At 33.0% G+C, this 20,937-nt stretch overlaps 2 protein-coding genes and 1 pseudogene across 8 annotated transcripts; all 3 read left to right on the forward strand.

The window, feature by feature from the left end:
• Positions 1–1,488: 1,488 nt before the first annotated feature.
• LOC114166212 (nuclear poly(A) polymerase 4-like) lies at positions 1,489–6,990 on the forward strand. 4 transcript variants are annotated; one of them, XM_028050904.2, is made up of 13 exons: positions 1,489–1,993; positions 2,089–2,166; positions 2,667–2,774; positions 3,023–3,085; positions 3,167–3,328; positions 3,457–3,570; positions 3,677–3,739; positions 3,859–4,188; positions 4,291–4,455; positions 4,583–5,350; positions 5,771–5,847; positions 5,948–6,017; positions 6,616–6,990. In XM_028050904.2, exons 1-12 carry the CDS (start codon positions 1,880–1,882, stop codon positions 5,973–5,975), a joined length of 2,070 nt encoding a protein of 689 aa, XP_027906705.1. In that variant the 5' UTR covers positions 1,489–1,879; the 3' UTR covers positions 5,976–6,017; positions 6,616–6,990. The 4 variants fall into 4 exon arrangements, with proteins under 4 accessions (XP_027906705.1, XP_027906707.1, XP_027906704.1 ...); XM_028050906.2 differs by having other exon boundaries at positions 4,583–5,338; XM_028050903.2 differs by lacking the exon at positions 6,616–6,990 and having other exon boundaries at positions 5,948–6,428.
• Positions 6,991–7,082: 92 nt separating this feature from the next.
• LOC114165663 (hexokinase-1-like) lies at positions 7,083–14,919 on the forward strand (annotated as a pseudogene). The gene is made up of 12 exons (XR_014984952.1): positions 7,083–7,857; positions 7,953–8,103; positions 8,246–8,428; positions 8,912–8,986; positions 9,131–9,286; positions 9,390–9,488; positions 9,572–9,702; positions 11,102–11,160; positions 13,414–13,447; positions 13,639–13,720; positions 14,323–14,679; positions 14,848–14,919. The product of XR_014984952.1 is annotated as a hexokinase-1-like (transcript).
• A 1,276-nt stretch (positions 14,920–16,195) lies between these two features.
• Positions 16,196–19,584, forward strand: LOC114166653 (auxin-responsive protein IAA18-like). 3 transcript variants are annotated; one of them, XM_085667926.1, is made up of 7 exons: positions 16,196–16,744; positions 16,909–17,096; positions 17,240–17,705; positions 18,105–18,391; positions 18,676–18,871; positions 19,131–19,195; positions 19,299–19,584. In XM_085667926.1, coding segments are annotated over exons 3-7 (918 nt in total). In that variant the 5' UTR covers positions 16,196–16,744; positions 16,909–17,096; positions 17,240–17,337; the 3' UTR covers positions 19,301–19,584. The 3 variants fall into 3 exon arrangements, with proteins under 3 accessions (XP_085524052.1, XP_027907213.1, XP_027907216.1); XM_028051412.2 differs by having other exon boundaries at positions 16,259–16,744; positions 19,295–19,584; XM_028051415.2 differs by having other exon boundaries at positions 16,259–16,744; positions 18,108–18,391; positions 19,295–19,584.
• Positions 19,585–20,937: the final 1,353 nt, after the last annotated feature.

A 20,937-nucleotide genomic window follows, 5' to 3' on the forward strand; every position in this document is an offset into this window, starting at 1 on the left:
TTAAAATAAAGATTAACAAACCATTATATTTCTTATCTTAATCTTCAAATACAATAAATAATAACAAACATTATATATATTATAATAATCTTTTTAAAAAAGATTTAATTATCACTTATTAACATCCAACAATATCTAGTATCTTTTCAATTAAATTATTATTAATTTAATATTTTTATTTAAAATATTTTTAATTAAATTATTACTAAACCTTTTATATTTTATTTAAAGCTAAAATATCTATTTAAGCTCGTTTATTTAATTTTTAAATTATTATAATTTTCTAAGATATTACAAGCCTAATTTTGAATGTTTATGAAAATTTATAGTTTTTTTTTAAAATAATTTAAATACGTAATTTCTTCAAATCGTCTTAGGATATACATTAATTAAAATCGAAGAACTTTTAAGTTCTTTTTCAGAAATAACATTAGTAAAATTTATAAAACCTTTTTTTATATCAAAATAAAAATTTAAAACCCTAAATATAACACACTCCTTTAATTAAAAAATATTCCCAGCAGTGAAGAAGTCGAGGCTCACTTTTATTGGAAACAAAAATTGTTAGCTACAGTATATACATTTAATAAGTTTCTTCTTCAAGTTTCTAACGTATAGTTAAACAACATTAAAAGAAACAAAAATTGAATGAAATAATAGAAAAAATAGTTATACTTAGAAGATAATTACTATAAAATACAAAAAATTGAAATAATTTACACACCCGAATGAATCATACTATCATTAATGGTAGTTTAAAAACACATCAACTTTCTTAATTTTCTGTGCCTATAAAAAAATAAATAAAGAATCTTGATGTAAATAAATATTAGCGCCTTAATACTCTAATTCTATTTTCTTTGTTTTGTTTATATCTTTTCGTAAATATTTACTATCCTTCGAAAACACCCATAATCTTAAAAAAAATGTAATATCCTTATCACCAAATCAAAATAAAAAATATAATATCCTCATCATTAATCCAACTTTAAAAATTGAACATGTTACATATATATTTATTGATACGGTAAGATTTTTATCTATAAACAAATAACCACTAATCTAAAATTAAGAATATAATATTCTTATCATTGATCCAATTTTAAAAAAATCAAGATATTACTTGTATTGATATTGATATGATAAGGTTTTTATCTATGATCTGAAAAATAAAATTTACAAATTATAATATAACTGAATTAAGTATATTGATAGTGTTATTTTCTGCTCATATAATACAATATTTTCAAATTAATATTCAGTACAAATGTAAACTAATTAATTAATAGATCGGTTGAAATATTTAACCCTAAAAAGTTTATTGAGGAAATGTTATCAAAAAGATTTTGGAGATAATTGATAATGCAGAAAAAGATATTAAAATTGATAAAATATTTTGAAGCAGTAATAAGATAAAATAAATAAGCATGAATGGATAAAAAAAAATCTTAAACGTGCGATTCTATAAATATCTGAGGAAAAAAAATCACAAAAATGCAAACCCCACCATTGCATTCACCGCGCTTTCTCTTCGCCGCTCCCTTCCAAACCTCTCTTTCTTTCAACCTCCCTCTGCAATCCCTTCCAAACCTTTCAGATCTCCCTTTTCTTTTCATCCTTTTGTTTTTACGATCTAGGGCTTTTAAATTTTTCCAATTCCTTGCACTTTCTCCTTTTTTGTTTTTGATTTGGTTTCTCCTTTCTTCATTGATTTCCCGTTAGATTTTCAATCGTGGGTTCCGTCTGAACGTTCGATACGATCTTTTTTTTTTGTATTTTTTTAAAATTGTTTTCCGGGTATCAGTTTTGTCTCAGGAAAAGAATAGGAAAAATATAGAAATATTTCATTTTTTCTTTTGGGTAATTGGGTGTTGAGATCATGGGGAGTTCGGAAGGGGTGGGAACATCGTCGAAGCAATACGGTATCACGAAACCCATTTCGATGGCTGGACCAACAGTTTATGATTTGCACAGAACTCTTGAGTTAGAAAAGGTTGGTTTTTTCTTTTGTGTAATGCGATATTTTTTTCTTTTAAGTGATTGTTGATGTACTTATTCATCTGAAAAATTCTTTCCTATGTTTACAAGTTTCTCGCTGTTTCGGGACTTTATGAGAACAATGAGGAAGCTGCTAAGAGAGAGGAGGTTCTTTGCCGACTTGAACAGGTAACGGGAGATATAAAGATAGAGATAGGGAGAGTGTTACGTGTTGGTGATTATTCGTTATAACGATTGTTGCGATGCTTAGATGATGTAATTGTACGATGACAGCAATTTATGTGAGATACTTTTACGTATTAATGGTGATGCCAAAGTAGGAGTTGTAGGGGCAAGTGGGGAACTATTTGTTTGATTAGGGGGTTTATTTCTTTTATCTGGAGTTTAGTCTAATTGAGTGGTGGATTTATGCTAATTATGGTTTATCAGAATTGTTCTGGGAGTTAATTGAGTGATTAATGAGAGCGCATTTTTTAAAAAAATTTTATGCTGATATTAATCATTATAGTTTGAATTGCGGTTGAAAATAATGTATAATAATGATAAGAATAAGAATAATAATAGTATCTTATTGTCCGTTAGTGTCACTTTGTACAGAACTATTTAGTGCAAGATGCAAAACCTTCAGAGTTAACCTTTTATGTATTAATTTGTTTTCTTTATTTCAGATAGTAAAACACTGGGTGAAGCAACTTACTCACCTAAAGGGATACACTGATCAAATGGTGGAAGATGCAAATGCTATCATTTTGACTTTTGGTTCTTATCGCCTTGGTGTGAGTATCTTACCTCCTTACCTGACATGAACACCTCGTGACTTGGTTATTGTTGTAGAATCAGGCAAACATGTTTTTGGATCTGTTTACTCTGCTTGGGAATGTTATAATTTTATAGTTTACTAGATTGTATTGGTTTTTTCTCTTGAACAATGTTTTACTTTGTTAAGTTTTGCATGCAATTTGCTGCACCTATTCTGCATTTTGTGGATTAGTTGATCCCGTTTTCATCGAGTTTAATGATGCAGGTTCATGGTCCTGGGGCTGACTTAGACACAATATGCATTGGACCTTCCTACGTGAATCGCGAGGTAGAATGTGAATGCAAATTTTTTTTTTTGTGTGCTCCATCAAAATAATTTTTGTCTGATTTTTCATGTTTTCATCATCAGGAGGATTTTTTCTACACATTGCATGATATCCTAGCTAACATGGAGGAGGTCTCTGAATTGCAACCAATTCCGGATGCTCATGTCCCAGTTATGAAATTCAAGTTTGATGGAATATCAATTGACCTCCTTTACGCCAGTATTTCTCGCATGATTGTACCTGAAGTAAGACAAATAATATTTTTTTGTACTAATTTCTCAAACAAAAGAAAACGTTTATTGTTCCAGATCTAGTTCTGTATCATCTGGTTTTTGTCATATTTTCTAACTGTTTTTTATTAATAAATCAACAGGACTTGGTTATATCTGATATCTCTCTCCTATACAATGTTGACGAGCCTACTGTGCGAAGTTTAAATGGCTGCAGAGTTGCAGATCAAATTCTAAAGCTTGTTCCTAATGTTGAGGTGTTTCTTTAGACCTTGTTTGTCTTACTGTGCTACGTCTTCCATGTAATATTATTCATTGAGTCCCTAATACTTTTAATACATTTACTTTTTGTATGTCTTATAGCACTTTCGTACAACACTTCGTTGCTTGAAATTTTGGGCCAAAAGACGAGGCATTTATTCCAATGTGAGAGATATTTTAAAATTTCCCCTTATTTGCTATTCTTGTGAATATGTTCGTTTATTTTGAGTGCCCACTTACACAGTTATTGGCTAATTTATTTGTGATTTTTAATGTTTTTTCAGGTAACAGGTTTTCTTGGTGGTGTTAACTTGGCACTTCTTGTAGCTCGAGTGTGCCAGTTGTATCCAAATGCCGTTCCGAGTATGCTTGTTTCTCGATTCTTTAGGGTATATACACAGTGGCGGTGGCCAACTCCTGTCATGTTATGTCCAATAGAGGAAAACGAACTTGGTTTTTCTTTTTGGCATCCTCGTAAAAATCCTCGTGACCGATCCCATCTCATGCCAATTATTACTCCTGCCTATCCCTGTATGAATTCTAGTTATAATGTTTCTACAAGCACGCTTCGTGTTATGATGGAACAGTTCCAATTTGGCAACAAGATATGTGGGGTAATCACTATTATTTTTTGTTGAGTTTGATAGGAATAATTTGGACATAGATATTGATTTGTTATTGGTAATTGATTCCTTTGTTTTTGTCAAAAAAATCAGGATGTTGAACTGAACAAAGGTTGTTGGGAGGATCTGTTTGAACCATACAGTTTTTTTGAAAGTTATACAAACTACTTGCAAGTTGACGTAGTTGCTGCTGATGTTGATGACTTGCGCAATTGGAAAGGATGGGTGGGATCACGCCTTCGGCAGTTGACCTTGATGGTATTTTCATCTGTTTTACCTCTGTGAAACCAAGACATTTAAATCTATACATTAGAATTAATGTAGTTCACAACTCCGGGGTACATTTAGTTGGTGTGCATTTGATTAATTTGGTTCCTGTTTGCAGATTGAGCGTGACACTTTTGGGAAGTTGCAGTGCCATCCCTACCATCATGAGTATATGGATACCTCAAGGCAGAGTGCACATTGTGCTTTCTTTGTGGGTTTGCAGAGGAAGCAGGGAGAAGTAGTTAAAGAAGGCCAGCAATTTGATATACGAGGAACAATTGAAGAATTTTTGCATGCTGTCAATATGTACATGTTCTGGAAACCAGAGATGGAGATTTATGTTTCTCATGTTCGGAGAAGGCAAATTCCATGCTATGTGTTTCCTGATGGTTATAAAAGATTGCGATCATCAAGGCCAACCTTAAAATGTGAGAATCATAAACCATTTCGTAAAAATGAGGTTTCTGGGACTGAACATGTTGAGAGAATTCGTAAGAGGAAGAACAATGATGGGTTGGGTGTGAGGGAGGATGCAACACTGAAAAAGAAATGTACCAGTCTTCCTGAAGGTAGAGGGGCAAGTAGCAGTGTGTCTGATAGTCAACAGTTGTCAAGCAGTGAGCAAGAGTTGGGTAGAACAGACTCTCCTGAACCTGCCTCCAATTCTAGTGGGACTGCTTCTGTTGCAAGTGATAGTGGTTCTTCTGAAGATATTGGAGCCGTATCTATGGCAGGTTGTGTTGAAGATAACACCGGGGGTGTTGATACGATGAACAATGATGTTAGGTTTGAGAGTATTACATACGGGAACGGTTCTGGCACACTGGAGAACAGAGTGACAAGTTCTGAGGGAGTATTTCAACACGATCTACAGGTGCAGTTGCAGGTTTTGGCTTTCAATTCCTTCCCGAATATTTCCTTACTCTGTAACACTTTTTTATTACCATCTTGATATAATCTCTTGTCTGGTTAGTAGTGCAGTACTTTTAGTCATTTAATCATTCTTTCTTTCGTTATCATATACTGTAACTGTGTAGAGATTGTACTGCGAAGGGCACTGTTGTGCAAGACCTTCCCTGAATCTGTAAGGCCAAAATGATTACATGGCTTATCGGTGATGCATAATTTGAAGTGAGACGTTAGATAGGGGATGGATAATAAGGGTGTAAGCGTGCACATTTGCAAGATTTTGCATATCTACTAGCATTGTATTTTTTCAATTTATAACTTTCTTTTTAGATTATTATTGTGAACAATGTCGTGTACCGATGAATTAACCATTTTTCTTTCCGGGGTTTTTATGTAGCAAAATGCAATGGTAGGGATGGTTCTTGATTCTACAGGAAAGGTTCATTCGGAGGCGGTGCAAGAACCAGTGATAAGGCATGCTCATGTTTAATAATGATTGTGTTTAGAGCTTGAGCTTGACCACTTGTATTTTGTCTTTATGTTGTCTCTTGTGGTTGTTTGGTGTATATTACAGGAGACTGGGTGTGGCATCTGCAGTGTGAAGACTCATGCAGTGGAGAAATCAAGGGGAGCCAGCAATTTGGGTAAGTAGTAATTTAAATGGCTGGCTTTCATTTCTCTAATTTTTTCAGGCTTGCTTGGCCATTCAAGCTTGCAAATTGCAATTCATCGCATCAAGCTGAAGAGCTGGAGCTGGGATTTGTCAGCCGCCACTTGTACAGTTGCATTTTTTATGCCTTTTGACTCAGATAGCCTACACTATATCTTGTTTAGGATCATCATCCTAAACTTTTAGGGCCTTTGTTCACCTTTTTGGGTTTTGTTTTTCTTTTTCATTTGCTTTTTCTAGGGCTAGGGAGAGAGCAAGGGCGAGGGTGGGGATTTGGTTATCTAGTGTTTTCTAGCAGAGAGGGTTCTTACTTTATTATACTCATATTCTTGGCTACTGTCTTCCACACTTTTAGTATATAAACTTAACACTGTACTTCTGCTTTCGCCTTTCCTCCTCCTCCTCCTCCTCTAACAATCATTAACATTCATTCATAACGACAAACAAATTAATTATCAAGAATGAATAAGAATTAATAACTAAGTAATGATTTGTTAATAGCTTTTATAGTTTCTTATATGTTTTTAAAAATTATTTTTATATAATAATTATATTTAATCTATTCTTAACAGGCCAATGTCGGACTCACAACTACTGTGGGGACTTACCATTCACAAGAAAATCATCTTTAATCATACGTGGGGTGTTATTTGAATCTAAAAATTGTTTATATTTCCCATAACCACAATAACCAGAGAGAATAGAGAGAATGTCGAAGACCATATTTAGATCAGCTGGTACCACGATGAGAAAATGCGACGGAGGTGGCGGAGCAACAAGCCACGGAGCTGGCTCAGAAGAGACCTCCGGCAAATGCTGCCGGCGCTGAACTAAAGATAAGGCATAGGTTATATCAAAATTTTTCGATAAAAAAAAATTGTAAAAAGTTGCGAATAATTCTGTGAATTTTACCAAGCTTAAATAAATGTAATGAAATTTCATTTTCAGCACGAACTTAGGTTTTTGGTTTTCGTGGTTGAATTGTAAATCAACGGTGCATTTAGTTTTACATTTTAATTCTCGTGTTCTATCACTTAAATATCTTAATAAAGTTTATAAACTTCTGATTAATTAGATTATATCATAAACTTAAGTGTATCATCAAGAAATGAAATGCTATATTATAAATTTAACAAGAAAATTTACGTTTACAAAAAATGCTTAACATAATTTATTTCTTTATTCTAATCGCAATTTGACACAACGTTATTTGTTCGCGGAGAAGTTGGTTTGTTTTTGTCGCGTTGTTGTTCCAATTTTGCGTTTCCTCGTACACACGTCACCATCACCCAAATTTTTTTCAATTACGGAAAACAAAATTCTGAGTTGAGCATTACACACGAACAACTATTCAGTCACTCTGTTTAGTTCCAATTAAACAGTGACTTAAGCTTTAACTAAAATTAATTAAATTCGTTATTCGTTTTCCTAATTAGCCGCATTGGTCAATAGTATATGTTTCTTTCCGCTTTCTATTTATATGCAAGAGCATGATACAAGGGAAACAGTTGGTTGCGCGCCAAAGTCGATCGTGAAAGCAGAATGAGGAAGGTGGTGGTGTGTGCGACGGTGATCGGAGCCGCGACGGCGTGCGCCGTGGGTGCGGTGGCGGTGCAGAGCTACGTGAGGAAATGCCGGCGGTGGGGAAGAGCCATGGAAATATTGCAGGAATTGGAGGAGAAGTGTGCGACGCCGACGTGGAAGCTGAAGCGTATTGCGGATGCCATGAACGTGGAGATGCACGCTGGCCTTGCTTCCGAAGGTGGTAGCAAGCTCAAGATGCTCATCACCTACGTTGATAAGCTCCCAACTGGGTACTGTTCCATTCTTTTCTTCATTCAATCTACGATCTTATTCAATCTCTTTATCATGCTGTTGGTTTGTTCTTATGCATCCCTTCCCTTTTTAGGAATGAGGAAGGACTATACTATGCCTTGGATCTTGGAGGGACTAATTTTCGGGTGTTACGTGTGCAATTGGGAGGCAAGGAAGGAGGTATCGTTTGTCAAGAATTTACTGAGGTGTCAATTCCTCCTAATTTGATGGTTGGGACATCAACTGTGAGTTCTTTTTTTCTGCCGTCAATTTGAAAATCTTCTTCTTTGCCCACCACCTGTTTTGTTTACTCCTTTCGCAACAGTTGCTGATCTTTGTGCAAATGATATGAGAAACAAGACCAATCTAAAATAAATTGTGATCCAGGAACTCTTTGACTATATTGCAGCAGAACTTGGAAAATTTGTTTCCGAAGAGAGTGAAGATTTTAAAGTTCCTCCAGGTAGACAGAGAGAGATAGGTTTTACCTTTTCCTTTCCTGTCATGCAAACGTTAATTGCTTCTGGGAACCTTATCAAGTGGACAAAAGGCTTCAACATAGAGGACGCTGTAAATCCCGTTTCCTGATTGCTTTGATGCCTTCTCCATTCTTTCTCAGATTCAATATCTCCTTGTCTGTTCATTATAGCATTTCAGAGACATAACTTTTTGATGATTTATTCGTATGTATAATAATTGAATCACAATGTATATTATAATACACAGTATCATCTCATCTTAGTGCACTACACAATGAATCACAATTGTTCATTGTTCATATTCTTCATTGTATATTTTAAATGTTCTATCAAAACTTGTTAAAAGGATCCCCTATATATCTTTTGGTATTTTCAGACAGTTTACAAGAATTCCCCTAAGCTCGTTAATGTGGAAGTAGTTTAGTTCGGAAAGTCATTGAGTGTTTTAAGTTTTATCTATTAACCAGTTAATAATGCTGAAACTAATAACTCCGGAGAATGGAGGGTTTTAGACTCTAGAAACTTACTACTTCTTTCACCTTTTTTGTACTTAGTTTTGTTGTTGTTTGAATAGGTTGGTAAAGATGTTGTGGAAGAATTAATGAAAGCCATTCGGGAACGAGGTCTTGATATGCGTGTAAATGCTCTGGTAATTGACGGTTTGACCTCTTCCAATCTGCATAACAATAGTTAAATCACTAGACTTTGAATCTCTTTAGTCTTTTATTGATCTTAAGGAAAATGGTTTTTCAAGTTATTATCTCTGTACTTATACATTCGATATCTATGCTAGGTCAATGATACGGTTGGAACATTAGCAGGAGGTCGATATACACACAAAAACGCCATTGCTGCTATTATTTTAGGAACTGGAACAAATGCTGCATATGTAGAGCGTGTTCAAGCAATACCAAAATGGCATGGTCCTTTGCCAGATTCTGGAGAGATGGTGAGCAATTCCTGTCATTGTTTCCTTTGGCAGAGTGTGTAGTCTTAACAATGGTTACATATGATTTGATATGAATGAGATTAATGTGGAATCTTGACTCCAGGTTATCAACATGGAGTGGGGAAACTTTAGGTCATCACACCTTCCATTAACTGAGTATGATCATTCTTTGGATGCTGAGAGTTTAAACCCTGGTGAACAGGTTAGTTTGTGCTACTTCTAAGCTTCATCTTCTCTTCCTTAAAAAACGAGGTTATGTAATTTTATTTTTCAATCACACCTCAGATTTTTGAGAAGATAATTTCTGGCATGTACTTGGGAGAAATTGTTCGTAAAGTAATATGCAAAATGGCCGAAGAAGCTTTACTTTTTGGTGACAATGTTCCCCCAAAACTAAAAGTTCCGTTCATATTCAGGTATAATGTCAGGTTTTTGTTTGGCCACTCTATCAATGTTATTTTGTTTCTTCAGTATTTTTTTGTCTATTGTTTTGTGGGACGGGATAATTTTGTGATTTCCATTTAGCTTTACCAAATAGTATTTTCTCTATCATGGCACCAACCTAGTCTTTTGATTAAGATAACGTTAGTGTATGAATTTTGTGTTACACTTAAACTCTGTTCTATACATAAAAGTTTAACGAAGAGTAAAGTTAGTGTTGCAATGGTTTAAGGAGTTTCTTCCCGTAATACTCTTGATCATTCAAGAAGATATAAACCTTATTAAATTTTGCTACAAATACACATCAAAACAATATTGATCAAAATCAACAACATTAAAATTGAAAGCGTTTACCAATCGCACTAGAAATAAATAAGGATTAGAAATTCAACACAACCTTTAATCTCTCAAGCTTTGAAAACACTCAATTCGCTACTTTGATGACAAAAGTTATTTCAAAGATCGATAATGAATCTTTATTTATAGATTTTGAAAATATTAATTTAAAATAATTTCTAACACATTTAATCAATTAAATCAAGATGCTAATAAAATAAAGATGCTAATAAAATAGTCCAAAACAAAATTTGAAAAACAATTACAACGTATCACACATTTTAATTGATTAAACATGTTTCTCATTAATTATTCAAAATAAGTTTAATCGATTATAAAATATTCTAACCGATTATAATTAGGAGAGTTTAAAAACACTTCAAATGTTCTCGGGTTTCTATTAGGAACAATTTAATCAATTACATATATAATTAATCAATTAAAAATGCTGAAAAACATTTTATGTTTGAATTTAACTTTGTAAAACCATTTTCTTTCAATTTCTTTTAAGGTATGCTGTGTACTAAATTATAAAGTCTTTATGAATATTTTATGTAAAGAACACAAACAAAATTAAAAGAAAACTTAATTGTAAGACACTTTTTTACCATCAACCTCTTCAATTATCATCAAAAACATCTTCATCTTGAGTCTTTGAAACTCTTCTTCAAGTTCAACAAGATATTGTCGCAAGATGCATATGCTTGAGCATCAATCTTTTCCTTTTATTTGTTAAGTTGCTATGATATTCTAACCATGCTTGCCCTTTTAAGTTAACTGGTAGACAAGATAGAAGATTATGAAAACTTTGGAGCATTCACTAAATCATCCATCAGAGATATACTTAGGAGCAGTTAATTAGTGAAAAAAAACTATATTTTCTGTTTTCACAATTTTCTCTAAGAACTTCAAAAAATGAAAAAAAAAAAAATTAAGTAAACTAGTGAATGTTTTTTCATGAGCTCCTTGTGTTGTGCTGCTTATAATTACTGGTATTGTGTAAAAATTGTCTCATGACCTTCAACACTGAATGTGCAGGACACCAGACATGTCTGCAATGCATCATGATTCATCTGCTGATCTCAATGTAGTTGGAAGTGTTGAGAATATTACTTAATATCTTTTTTATTTAAATTAGTTTTTAGAAAATATTTCAGTTTTAGAGATATGTGTCAGTTTTAGAAATTTGTTATTATTTTAGATTAGGAGTGAGATATTATAAATATTTTATACTTGATATTTGTTATATTTTGCTCTATATATAGAGTATATCAATAAAATACAAAAACATGTTCCTCCGTATAACATATCACATATATCTCTTATATCTCTCATATTATCAAAAGCCCTAAAATTCCCAACAACTGGTATCAAGAGCCATTGTTCTTACTGTCGATAGAATGGAAGGAAATATGTCACACGTCGCTATTCCACTCTTTGATGGTGAAAGCTATGATCTATGGGCGGTAAGGATGCAAACATATCTAGAGGGGCTAGATCTATGGGAAGTTGTGGAGGAAGATGATGTTCCCTTGTCTGAAAATCCCACCATGGCTCAAATGAAAGCGCATAAAGAAAAGAAAACGAGAAAGGCAAAGGCAAAATCATGCTTGTTCGCAGGTGTTTCACAAATGATTATGACCAGGATCATGACTTTAAAGTCTCCCAAAGAAATATGGGAATACTTGAAAGCAGAATATGAAGGGAACGAGAAGATTCGAGGCATGAAAGTTTTGAACTTGATAAGGGAGTTTGAGATGCAAAGAATGAAAGAGTCAGAGATGATTAAAGAATACTCAAACAAATTGTTGGGTATTGCCAACAAGATAAAATTGTTGGGAAAGGAGTTTTCAGATTCCAGACTCGTTGAGAAAATTCTGGTGACGGTGCCGGAAAGATATGAGGCATCTATTGCTTCCTTAGAAAACACAAAAGATTTGTCTACAATCACCTTTACAGAGGTGATACATGCCTTGCAAGCACAAGAACAACGAAGATTGATGAGAGAAGATCATGAGGCGGTTGAAGGTAATTTAAATTACACGGAAGATAATGCTCTCATAGTCAAGAAAAATATTAGGAGCAAATACAACAACACACAGGTTTTTCCATCTTGTCCCCATTGCAAGAGAAAAGGTCATCAACCCAATTGGTGTTGGTGGAGGCCAGATGTCAAATGTCACAAATGCGGTCAATTGGGACATGTGGAAAAGGTATGCAAATCTAAAGATTCTGAAGAAGATGTTCAAATTGTGGAGAATAAATCAGATGAGGATAAATCAGAGGAAGATCTACTTTTTACAACATCATGTGTCACAACCAACCAATCTTCAAAAGATTGGATTATAGATAGTGGTTGCACAAACCATATGACTCATGATAGAGAAATTTTCAAGGAGCTGAATAAATCAAATATTTCCAAGGTAAGAATTGGGAATGGAGAACAACTTGCTGTGAAAGGTACAGGAACAGTTTCAATTAAAACTCATTCAGGTATCAAATTAATTTTTGATGTCTTATATGTTCCTGAGATTACCCAGAATTTGTTAAGTGTTGCTCAATTGTTAGAGAAAGGTTATAAGGTCTCCTTTGAAAATAAAGTATGTGTGATCAAAAATGCAAACAACATAGAGGTATTTAAAGTCCACATGAAAGACAAAAGATTTGCGCTGGATTTTATGAAGGAGGAATTTGATACAAAGAAAGTGAACATGAAAGAATGATCAAAATTAGAAGATAAATATCTTTGGAAGAAAGTAGATGTTCAAGTGAAGAAAGTAGATGGAGGTTCACATTTTAATATTCACAAAAGGTCCAATGCCACTCCAATGAAATCCACACCGAACAAAGAAAAAGAAGATGATGCTGATATAAGAAGAAATATGAAGGATGATGCCAAATTGAAGAAAGATGTGATGCCATGGAAGAAGGAGAAAAACAAATATTGCAAACACAAAAAGAGGAGAAAATCAAGCATCAAAAGATGGAGAATCAAATCTGAAGATATAAAATAAACAGATATTAAGCAAGGAGGAATGTTGAGAATATTACTTAATATCTTTTTTATTTAAATTAGTTTTTAGAAAATATTTCAGTTTTAGAGATATGTGTCAGTTTTAGAAATTTGTTATTATTTTAGATTAGGAGTGAGATATTATAAATATTTTATACTTGATATTTGTTATATTTTGCTCTATATATAGAGTATATCAATAAAATACAAAAACATGTTCCTCCGTATAACATATCACATATATCTCTTATATCTCTCATATTATCAAAAGCCCTAAAATTCCCAACAACTCTTATATGTTATGTTTCATATGTTATGGTTGTGGTCATGGTTATAGTTATGGTCATGGTTATGGTCATTGAGAGATTGTGGTTCCATATGGTTATATGACATTAGTCTTACACATATAAGACCTTAGACACCACTTTACACCAAAACCTTAAGGCAATGTTGTTATGGGCCTTTATTCTTATATAGTGTTTTAACTTAGTCTTTTCTATCCAATGTGGGACTTTTGACTCACACTTGGACTATTCCCAACACTCAAACACTGAATGTGCAGGACACCAGACATGTCTGCAATGCATCATGATTCCTCTGCTGATCTCAATGTAGTTGGAAGCAAACTGAAGAACATTTTCGAGGTATATAAAATTCTCTGTTCTGTTTGGATTAAGATTTTCCAACAAGCTTTTCAGAGCTTCTTTATACTGACATTTAGAAAGCTCATTCCAATTCAGAGTGATGTCAAGGTTCTTTATGTACTTATAAGTTATAATAGTCACAATGTAATACATTATTTTATAGATTCAATATAATATATGTAGGATACATACCTGTATATATAAATTCTTAAGACATGATGGATATATTATTACAATTCTGCTATTTCAAGAACATACTTTATTCTTATTCATTAAAGACAATGCCCTATGTTTTTATCATGCACACGCTTCTATGTTATCACGTAGGTTTTTCAAAAATCGAAGGTCTGGACATTTCTCAGACACATAAATACATGAACCCGTGTCCAAATTTTCAATATTTTATTTCTATGAAAAACCTTCTAAAGTTAAGACTTGCTGAGTCTAAATTCTCTATTGGATTTTTTTAGTATTATGCTTTGTTGAACATTAAAAATAGTAATATACTATGTTGTTTAAAACTTTAAATTATCACAAAATTAAGCGGAGAATCGAAATTCTAATTTTATGAGGTTAACTTTGTTGTCGGACTTGTGAATCAGATATCTGATACCTCCTTAGAAGTGAGGAAGGTGGTGGTGGAGATCTGCAATATCATTGCGACCCGTGGTTCTCGTCTTGCTGCTGCTGGGATATTAGGTATCTTGAAGAAGATGGGAAAAGACAGTGTGAGTGATGTTAAGGGTGAGAAGAATGTGATAGCCATGGATGGAGGATTGTATGAGCACTACACTGAGTATAGCAAGTGCCTAGAGAATACCCTTAAAGAGTTGGTTGGAGATGATGCCTCAGAAAGCATCATCATTGAGCTTTCCAAAGATGGTTCAGGAATTGGAGCTGCCTTACTTGCAGCCTCTCTGTCGACCCAATAACTTGATGCACAGCATCATGATATTGGGGTTTGTATCAATTATTTTTTTGTGGTGGCCATCGTCCATTTATGGCCACAGTAGAAGTTTTGGGAGTTGGGAAGGTTGACTTTCTCAGCCTCTAATTTAGACCAATCTTTGCCACCTTTTCTCCTCACCATTGGTTTAAGTTTTATGTGTATTCAATTCTTTCTGCAGGATTCTGCAATTTTTTCTCTTGCCTTGTTAACTTCATCGATCTGTTTCTTTTCTAGTCTCGATGTTTTTTAAGAGTTTTGTATTCTATCTATTTATGAATCGATAACCATTGCATGCAAATGGTGTTGTCAACACGAAAGAAAATATTTACACACATTACTTTATTATGGTGAAATCAATACACGCGCATTTCTGAATTAAATACAAAAAAAAAAAACTAACTTGATCTTTTGGACTTGAAGATCTAGTGAGATATTTTTTGATCATGTGATGTTGTGGGAACATAAATTAAATTAGGTGTTTAAACAATAAATACGTTACATTACCTTAACCTTCATCCGTTGCCACAAATTAAAACCTATATGTTAGGCATTTCCTATATGCTATCACCAATGCTGTAAAAAACCTCCTCCTACTCCATTTTCTATTTCTATTCTAAATATATTACAATATTTTAACCATTTTAACTTTTAATATTATGATGTGATACAAGTATAATACATTTATACATTTCAATAAAAGTAACATTATTTTTATTTATTTTTAAATATAATTATTACTTTACAAAATGGGTGGACTCATAACTTTATAGGTTGGTTCAACCTAAAGTATATTTAGGTTGGAAGTTAAATATGTCGGTAAAAATGTCCTAATTTAATTTATGCCACAATTTATTTTTTTTTGGTTTAGTTTAATTTAATCTATTTTATTGAATTTTCGGACCTTCTCATTGTAATCCCATTTTGATAGTTTTAACAAGGTGTCCCAACATTATCCTATTTCAACATTAAAGTTAAAAATATGTCTAATATCATCATTAAACGTAAAAATATTATTTTAAAAGAGTTAAAGTTGGAAAAAAAAGTGTAAATAACTGCACTTGCTTCTGTAGTATATGGTAAATGGGGAAAAAAAAAGAAGAAAGTCAAATGTTTGATTGTTGCGTCTCTCTCAAAACAAACAGAACTAATAGGATTAGTCCTTGGTCCGCTCTATACTTCTTAACATTAAGCATGTCCATTCACCAAGAAAAAGTTAATGTCACAAACATCACCAAAAAAACCATTAATGTCACAAAGGACCATAGTATCGTGGGTTTCGAATTTACCGTCAGACCAACATGTACGTGGGGAGTTCCAAAGGATCTAAAGGACAAGAATTAGGTATGTTTTAAAGCAATGCTTTTAAGTGAAAATAAAAGAAAGAAAAACTGCATTTTGCAACATTGGAAGTTTTGACAGAAGCAAAACAAAGAAATTCATGATGATCTTTAATTCCACATGTATATCAAAGAACACCTGGCAGAAAAGTCTAACACTTGATCCAAAATCTATCTTTAGTCTCATCACCAGCTAGTAATCCAGTAATTTCTGCACAAAAGGTATCTATGTATTCAAAGAATGGTGCAGAACAGGCTTGTGTAATTACTGAAAACGGTTCTTAAACAGATGCAATTTAATAAAAACTGACACTGGATAAGAAACAGATCAAGTAATAAGATGCTGAGATTAAGAAGGCAAGAGAAAAATGCAGAATCCTCCTGAGAGAATTAAATACATGAGCTTAGAGAAATGTTGGGAAGTAAATGGTGCAAAGACTGGGTTAAATTAAGGGGTTTTGCAAGTCAACCCTCCCAACTCCCAAGAATACTGTGGCCATAAATGGATCATGGCCACCACAAAAAATAATTGATACACATCCCAATATATCATGATGATGTTCTTTATTATAAGCATCAAGGTACTGGGAGTGAGAGGCTGCAAGAAGAGCAGCACCAATTCCTGAACCATCATTGGAATGCTCAATGATGATACTTTCTGAGACATCTTCACCAACCAATTCATTATCGCTATTCTCTATGCACTTGCTATTCTCAGTGTAATGCTCATATACAGTGGTATGTAATGTATCTTCATATGTTGAATCTATATATATGTGTTTAAAATAATGTATCTTTGTATCAGATACATTATAACTATTTTATCAATTGGAATCAGCTTTATAAACAGCAGTGTAATCAACTAGCTGTGAAAAGCTTACTTTTTATATATGTTTTTTCAGTTTGGTTCCAACCACATTGCAGACATGTCAGTGTTGATGGTCATGAGACAAATTTTACACAACACTAGGAGCTCATGCTGCTGCAAAAACGTTTACTATTTTACTTAAATATACTTTTTCTTCTCGAAAGTTCTTAGAGAAAACAGTGAAAAGCAGAAGGAAATTCAACGTCACATCAAAGTACTCGTGTGAGTATATCTGATGGTCGATTCAGTGAATGCTATGTTTTCATCATCATCTTCTATATTGTCTACCAGTGAATTGTGTGATGATATTTGTTCTCTCTTAACACGTGGCATGGTTCTCATCGATTCTTTTGTTCTTTTGACAGGTGCTTTTTCAGATATCAAAGGTTCAAGTACGTGTGCTGTTTCAGTCTATAACTAGAAGTTTGTTCCTAAACAAAGGAAGAACACGATTGCAAGCAAGATGTGGCAAAGAAGCCACGGGTCTTCAGAGGAGAGGAAACTGGAGCTTAGGCTTGGTCCACCTAGCGAAGAGTCTTTCGATGAAAGCATCAAAAAATACATCACAGAAAGAAACGAATCACCGCTCACTCTTGGTTACTTTTCACCTCATGAAATTTTCACTTCTGACAAACCAGGTCCAGGTGGGGTTATGGTGCCCAATGCATGGAGTTACCAACACCAGGCTAAACCAAATGTTTCATCATTTTTTCAACTCCAATCAAGGTCACAAAACTTGTTAATGATGAGAAAGGAAGTGTCACAACAACTTTGTTGTGTAGAGAACAAGGCATTCTCACCCTCTTATGCAGAAGCGACCGTATGCACAAGGTACTACTTTTCTCTTTTGTATACGAGGTTTTTAAACTGCCTCTGCTGTTTTGTCACAGTTTTTGATATTGTCGGAAAATAGAGACAAACATAGCCTATGCAACACGTAACTGTGATAGCAGAAAATATTTAACCCTTAATGTTTCAGGTTTCAGACAATATTGCAGTTGCAGAACCTTTTTAAAACTTAACTTATATACCTATATTTATTCAACTTTTCATGATTATATATATATATATTCATTCTCAGATCACCTTTGATATTGTTGTAATTAGTCCATGCAAAAAAGCTTTGTTTCTACAGCATTTTGGATTATAGTTATATAAGAATAAATTTTTTATTGAATATTTTTACTGTTGATGTTGTTGCTGAAATTTTTTGTATATGAACACCAAAAGCAGAACTGTTTCGGATCCAGTAGTGGGTTGGCCTCCAATTCGTTCCTTCAGGAAGAACATTGCAAGTGGAAGCTCTTCAAAGCTGCCTACTGGGTCCCAACAATATCAACATTTTGTTCCAGACAACGTTGCTAGCAAACAACCTACTTACAACTGTGGCAAAGGCTTGTTTGTGAAGATCAATATGGATGGTGTTCCTATAGGAAGAAAACTGAACATTAATGCTTATGACAGCTATGAAAAACTTTCCTCTGGTGTTGATGAGCTCTTTAGAGGCCTACTTGCAGGTTTCACTCTTAGCCTTTTAGTGAGGTGGATTTACTCATATTTGTTGTTTACACAATTGTTTTCAATACAGAAATTTGTTTCTATAATAATAAAAGTAATTCAGTTAATCTCAACCTTCGTAAAAACTTGCTAAATAGAAGGAAATAACATCTGTTCAACAAATTCCTGATGCACATTAATGCATGCACACTGATGCACAGGTTCAATTTCTAAGCTATGTTTTATACCAATTAAGTTTTATATTTTTCTTTTCATTCTTCTCTGATAAGGACTCTTGTTGCAGAGATGAAGTTATCTCATATTGCCTCTTCCCACTGTTTTTCTGCACAAAGAGATTTCATTGCTGGTGGAATTCAAAACAAGGGAGAGGAAGAGAAAGAGAAAGGCAACACAGGTTTTCTGGTTGGAAGTGGAGAATATACTCTTGTTTATGAGGATAATGAAGGAGACAAAATGCTTGTTGGAGATGTACCTTGGCAGTAAGCACCTTATCAATGCATTTTTTTTTTCATATTCTATTGCATGACTATACTTTGAAGCCAAGATATACACAGATTACATTGTCATGCAATGTATATAAATAAACACTAGACTAAAAGTAACTCTTGCAGTTTCATTTTTCTCTTTGCCACAGTTTGATTATCATCTCATGATGTAGCTATTGTTAGAAATCTATGATTCTTGGAAGCTGTGATTGCTATTATTATGTTATTCTTTTTGAATATGTTTGTTTTGCAGCATGTTCGTGTCGACAGTGAAGAGGCTGAGGGTGTTGAAGAGTTCTGATCTTCCTGCATTTGCATGTGAGTTTGACTCTTTTAATTGAAAAGAACTGGTTCATTATTTTCCTCTCTGATTTTTTTCTCTGTGATCAATCATTGAACATTTTTTTTTTCTTTCAGTTAGAAATAAGCAAGACTAGCCACACTACTTGATTTGGCAATAAAGAATGAAGCAGTTTGGGGCATTCTTCCATTCTGAAACTCCAAGACTAAAGAGTGTTTTTATTTGACCTTTTGGTTCTTTTCAATGTTGAATATTAGACAATGAAATATTCAATTAATAAGTAATGTTTGTATCAAGGAATGTACCTTGTTCTTACTGAACTTCTGATTTGTTTCTGCACGTGCAAGAATAAACAAACTCATGTGTACTCATGATTTTGCCTTTAACTTAGTTCTTAGTTTGAAAATGGATCACAAATAAACAAATAAAGAATTATTTATATATATATATATATATAATTTAAAAGGATTATATAATATTTATAAAAGTAAAAAATTTTATATTAATTTATTGTTTTACTTGTTTCATTTTGTAGATTTGGTAAATGAAAATTTTCTTTCTTTCTTTTCTCATTAAAACATTGCTTTACAACATACCTAAATCTTGTCCTTTAGAGCATTGAAACTCCCAAAGTCCTTGTTCATCTGATGGTAAAGCACAGACCCACGACAATATGGTCCCTTTGTGACATTAATGTTTTTCTGTTGATGTTTGTGTCATTAATTTTTTGTGGTGAATTCATGTTCAGAAATAGTGTGGACCAAGAACTAAGCCTAGTTTTTGTTTAGTTTGAGAAAATGGACAACAATTAAACATTTCACTTCGTATTTTTTTTTTTCTTCTCCCTTTTAGCAGACTATGGAAGTAACTGCATTTATTTCTACTTTTTTCGAATTTAACTCTTTAGAATAATAGGAAGTGCCTAAGATAGGTTTTAAAAATGGACAATGCTTAGTTGTGATAATCATACACTCATATATCTCACAACAAATATATTTTTTCTTCGTCTTTAAATCAAAGTGCTATGATAATTGCTTTGGTATTTTTATAATAAGTATGCATACATAATATTTCTACTACATCTATTTTTAAAATTTGAAATGATAAACCAACTAATAAGAAAATAATCAAGAATATTTTTTGTCATGTTATCTATTGAAATATTAAAATAAACTTTATAGTTATCTATATCTGTTCAAACTTTGTGTAGGTTTTTGGAAATATTAGGAAGATATTCATTATTTTGATATAAAAATAAAGTGATGCATGTATTGGCGTCTGGTTTGTATTGTTCACCATTGTCTTCAACCTCAAGAAAACACCTTTTAACAACTTTTCCATTTTTTTCTGCTTCTAAATGTCTAATTTGGGTACATATTTTGTCCCTGTTTCATTTTACAGTACTTAAATATAAACAATTTTGAATACACACAAATGAAAATTTGGTGAATACAAACAACTTAAATTTTATTTATAAAGATCATCTCTTAATCTATTTTCATTACTTACTTTAACCATTCTAATGATTAATTTTCATGTTTTTGGCTAGTTATTTATATTACTAATATAGTTGACTTTACAAGTAATGTTAGTTATGAGTGTAGTAAAAACTCGGAACATATCAAACATTTCGGTAAGAGTGGTAAAATAGTTATAAAAGTCTATAAGAGTGGTAAAATACTAATATAGTTCTAATGTTTTTAGGATTTAGGATAAATATTTTACATATTCACACTTCCTTGCTTTATGATTTTTTGAA

This window comes from Vigna unguiculata, chromosome 10 (assembly GCF_037176805.1).
Source record: "Vigna unguiculata cultivar grain cowpea cultivar isolate G323 ecotype 2 chromosome 10, ASM3717680v1, whole genome shotgun sequence".
Taxonomy (NCBI): domain Eukaryota; kingdom Viridiplantae; phylum Streptophyta; class Magnoliopsida; order Fabales; family Fabaceae; genus Vigna; species Vigna unguiculata.

What these genes read in the sequence shown, in the direction of transcription:
- LOC114166212 (XM_028050904.2), top strand. Translation starts at nt 1,880, where the DNA reads ATGGGGAGTTCGGAAGGGGTGGGAACATCGTCGAAGCAATACGGTATC. An exon ending in TTGGTTCTTATCGCCTTGGT is followed by an intron (nt 2,775 to 3,022) that starts GTGAGTATCTTA and finishes TTAATGATGCAG; the next exon opens with GTTCATGGTCCTGGGGCTGA. An exon ending in GTGCAAGAACCAGTGATAAG is followed by an intron (nt 5,848 to 5,947) that starts GCATGCTCATGT and finishes TGTATATTACAG; the next exon opens with GAGACTGGGTGTGGCATCTG.
- LOC114166653 (XM_028051412.2), top strand. Translation starts at nt 17,338, where the DNA reads ATGTGGCAAAGAAGCCACGGGTCTTCAGAGGAGAGGAAACTGGAGCTT. An exon ending in GTTGGAGATGTACCTTGGCA is followed by an intron (nt 18,872 to 19,130) that starts GTAAGCACCTTA and finishes TTTGTTTTGCAG; the next exon opens with CATGTTCGTGTCGACAGTGA. An exon ending in TGATCTTCCTGCATTTGCAT is followed by an intron (nt 19,196 to 19,294) that starts GTGAGTTTGACT and finishes TTTTTCTTTCAG; the next exon opens with TTAGAAATAAGCAAGACTAG.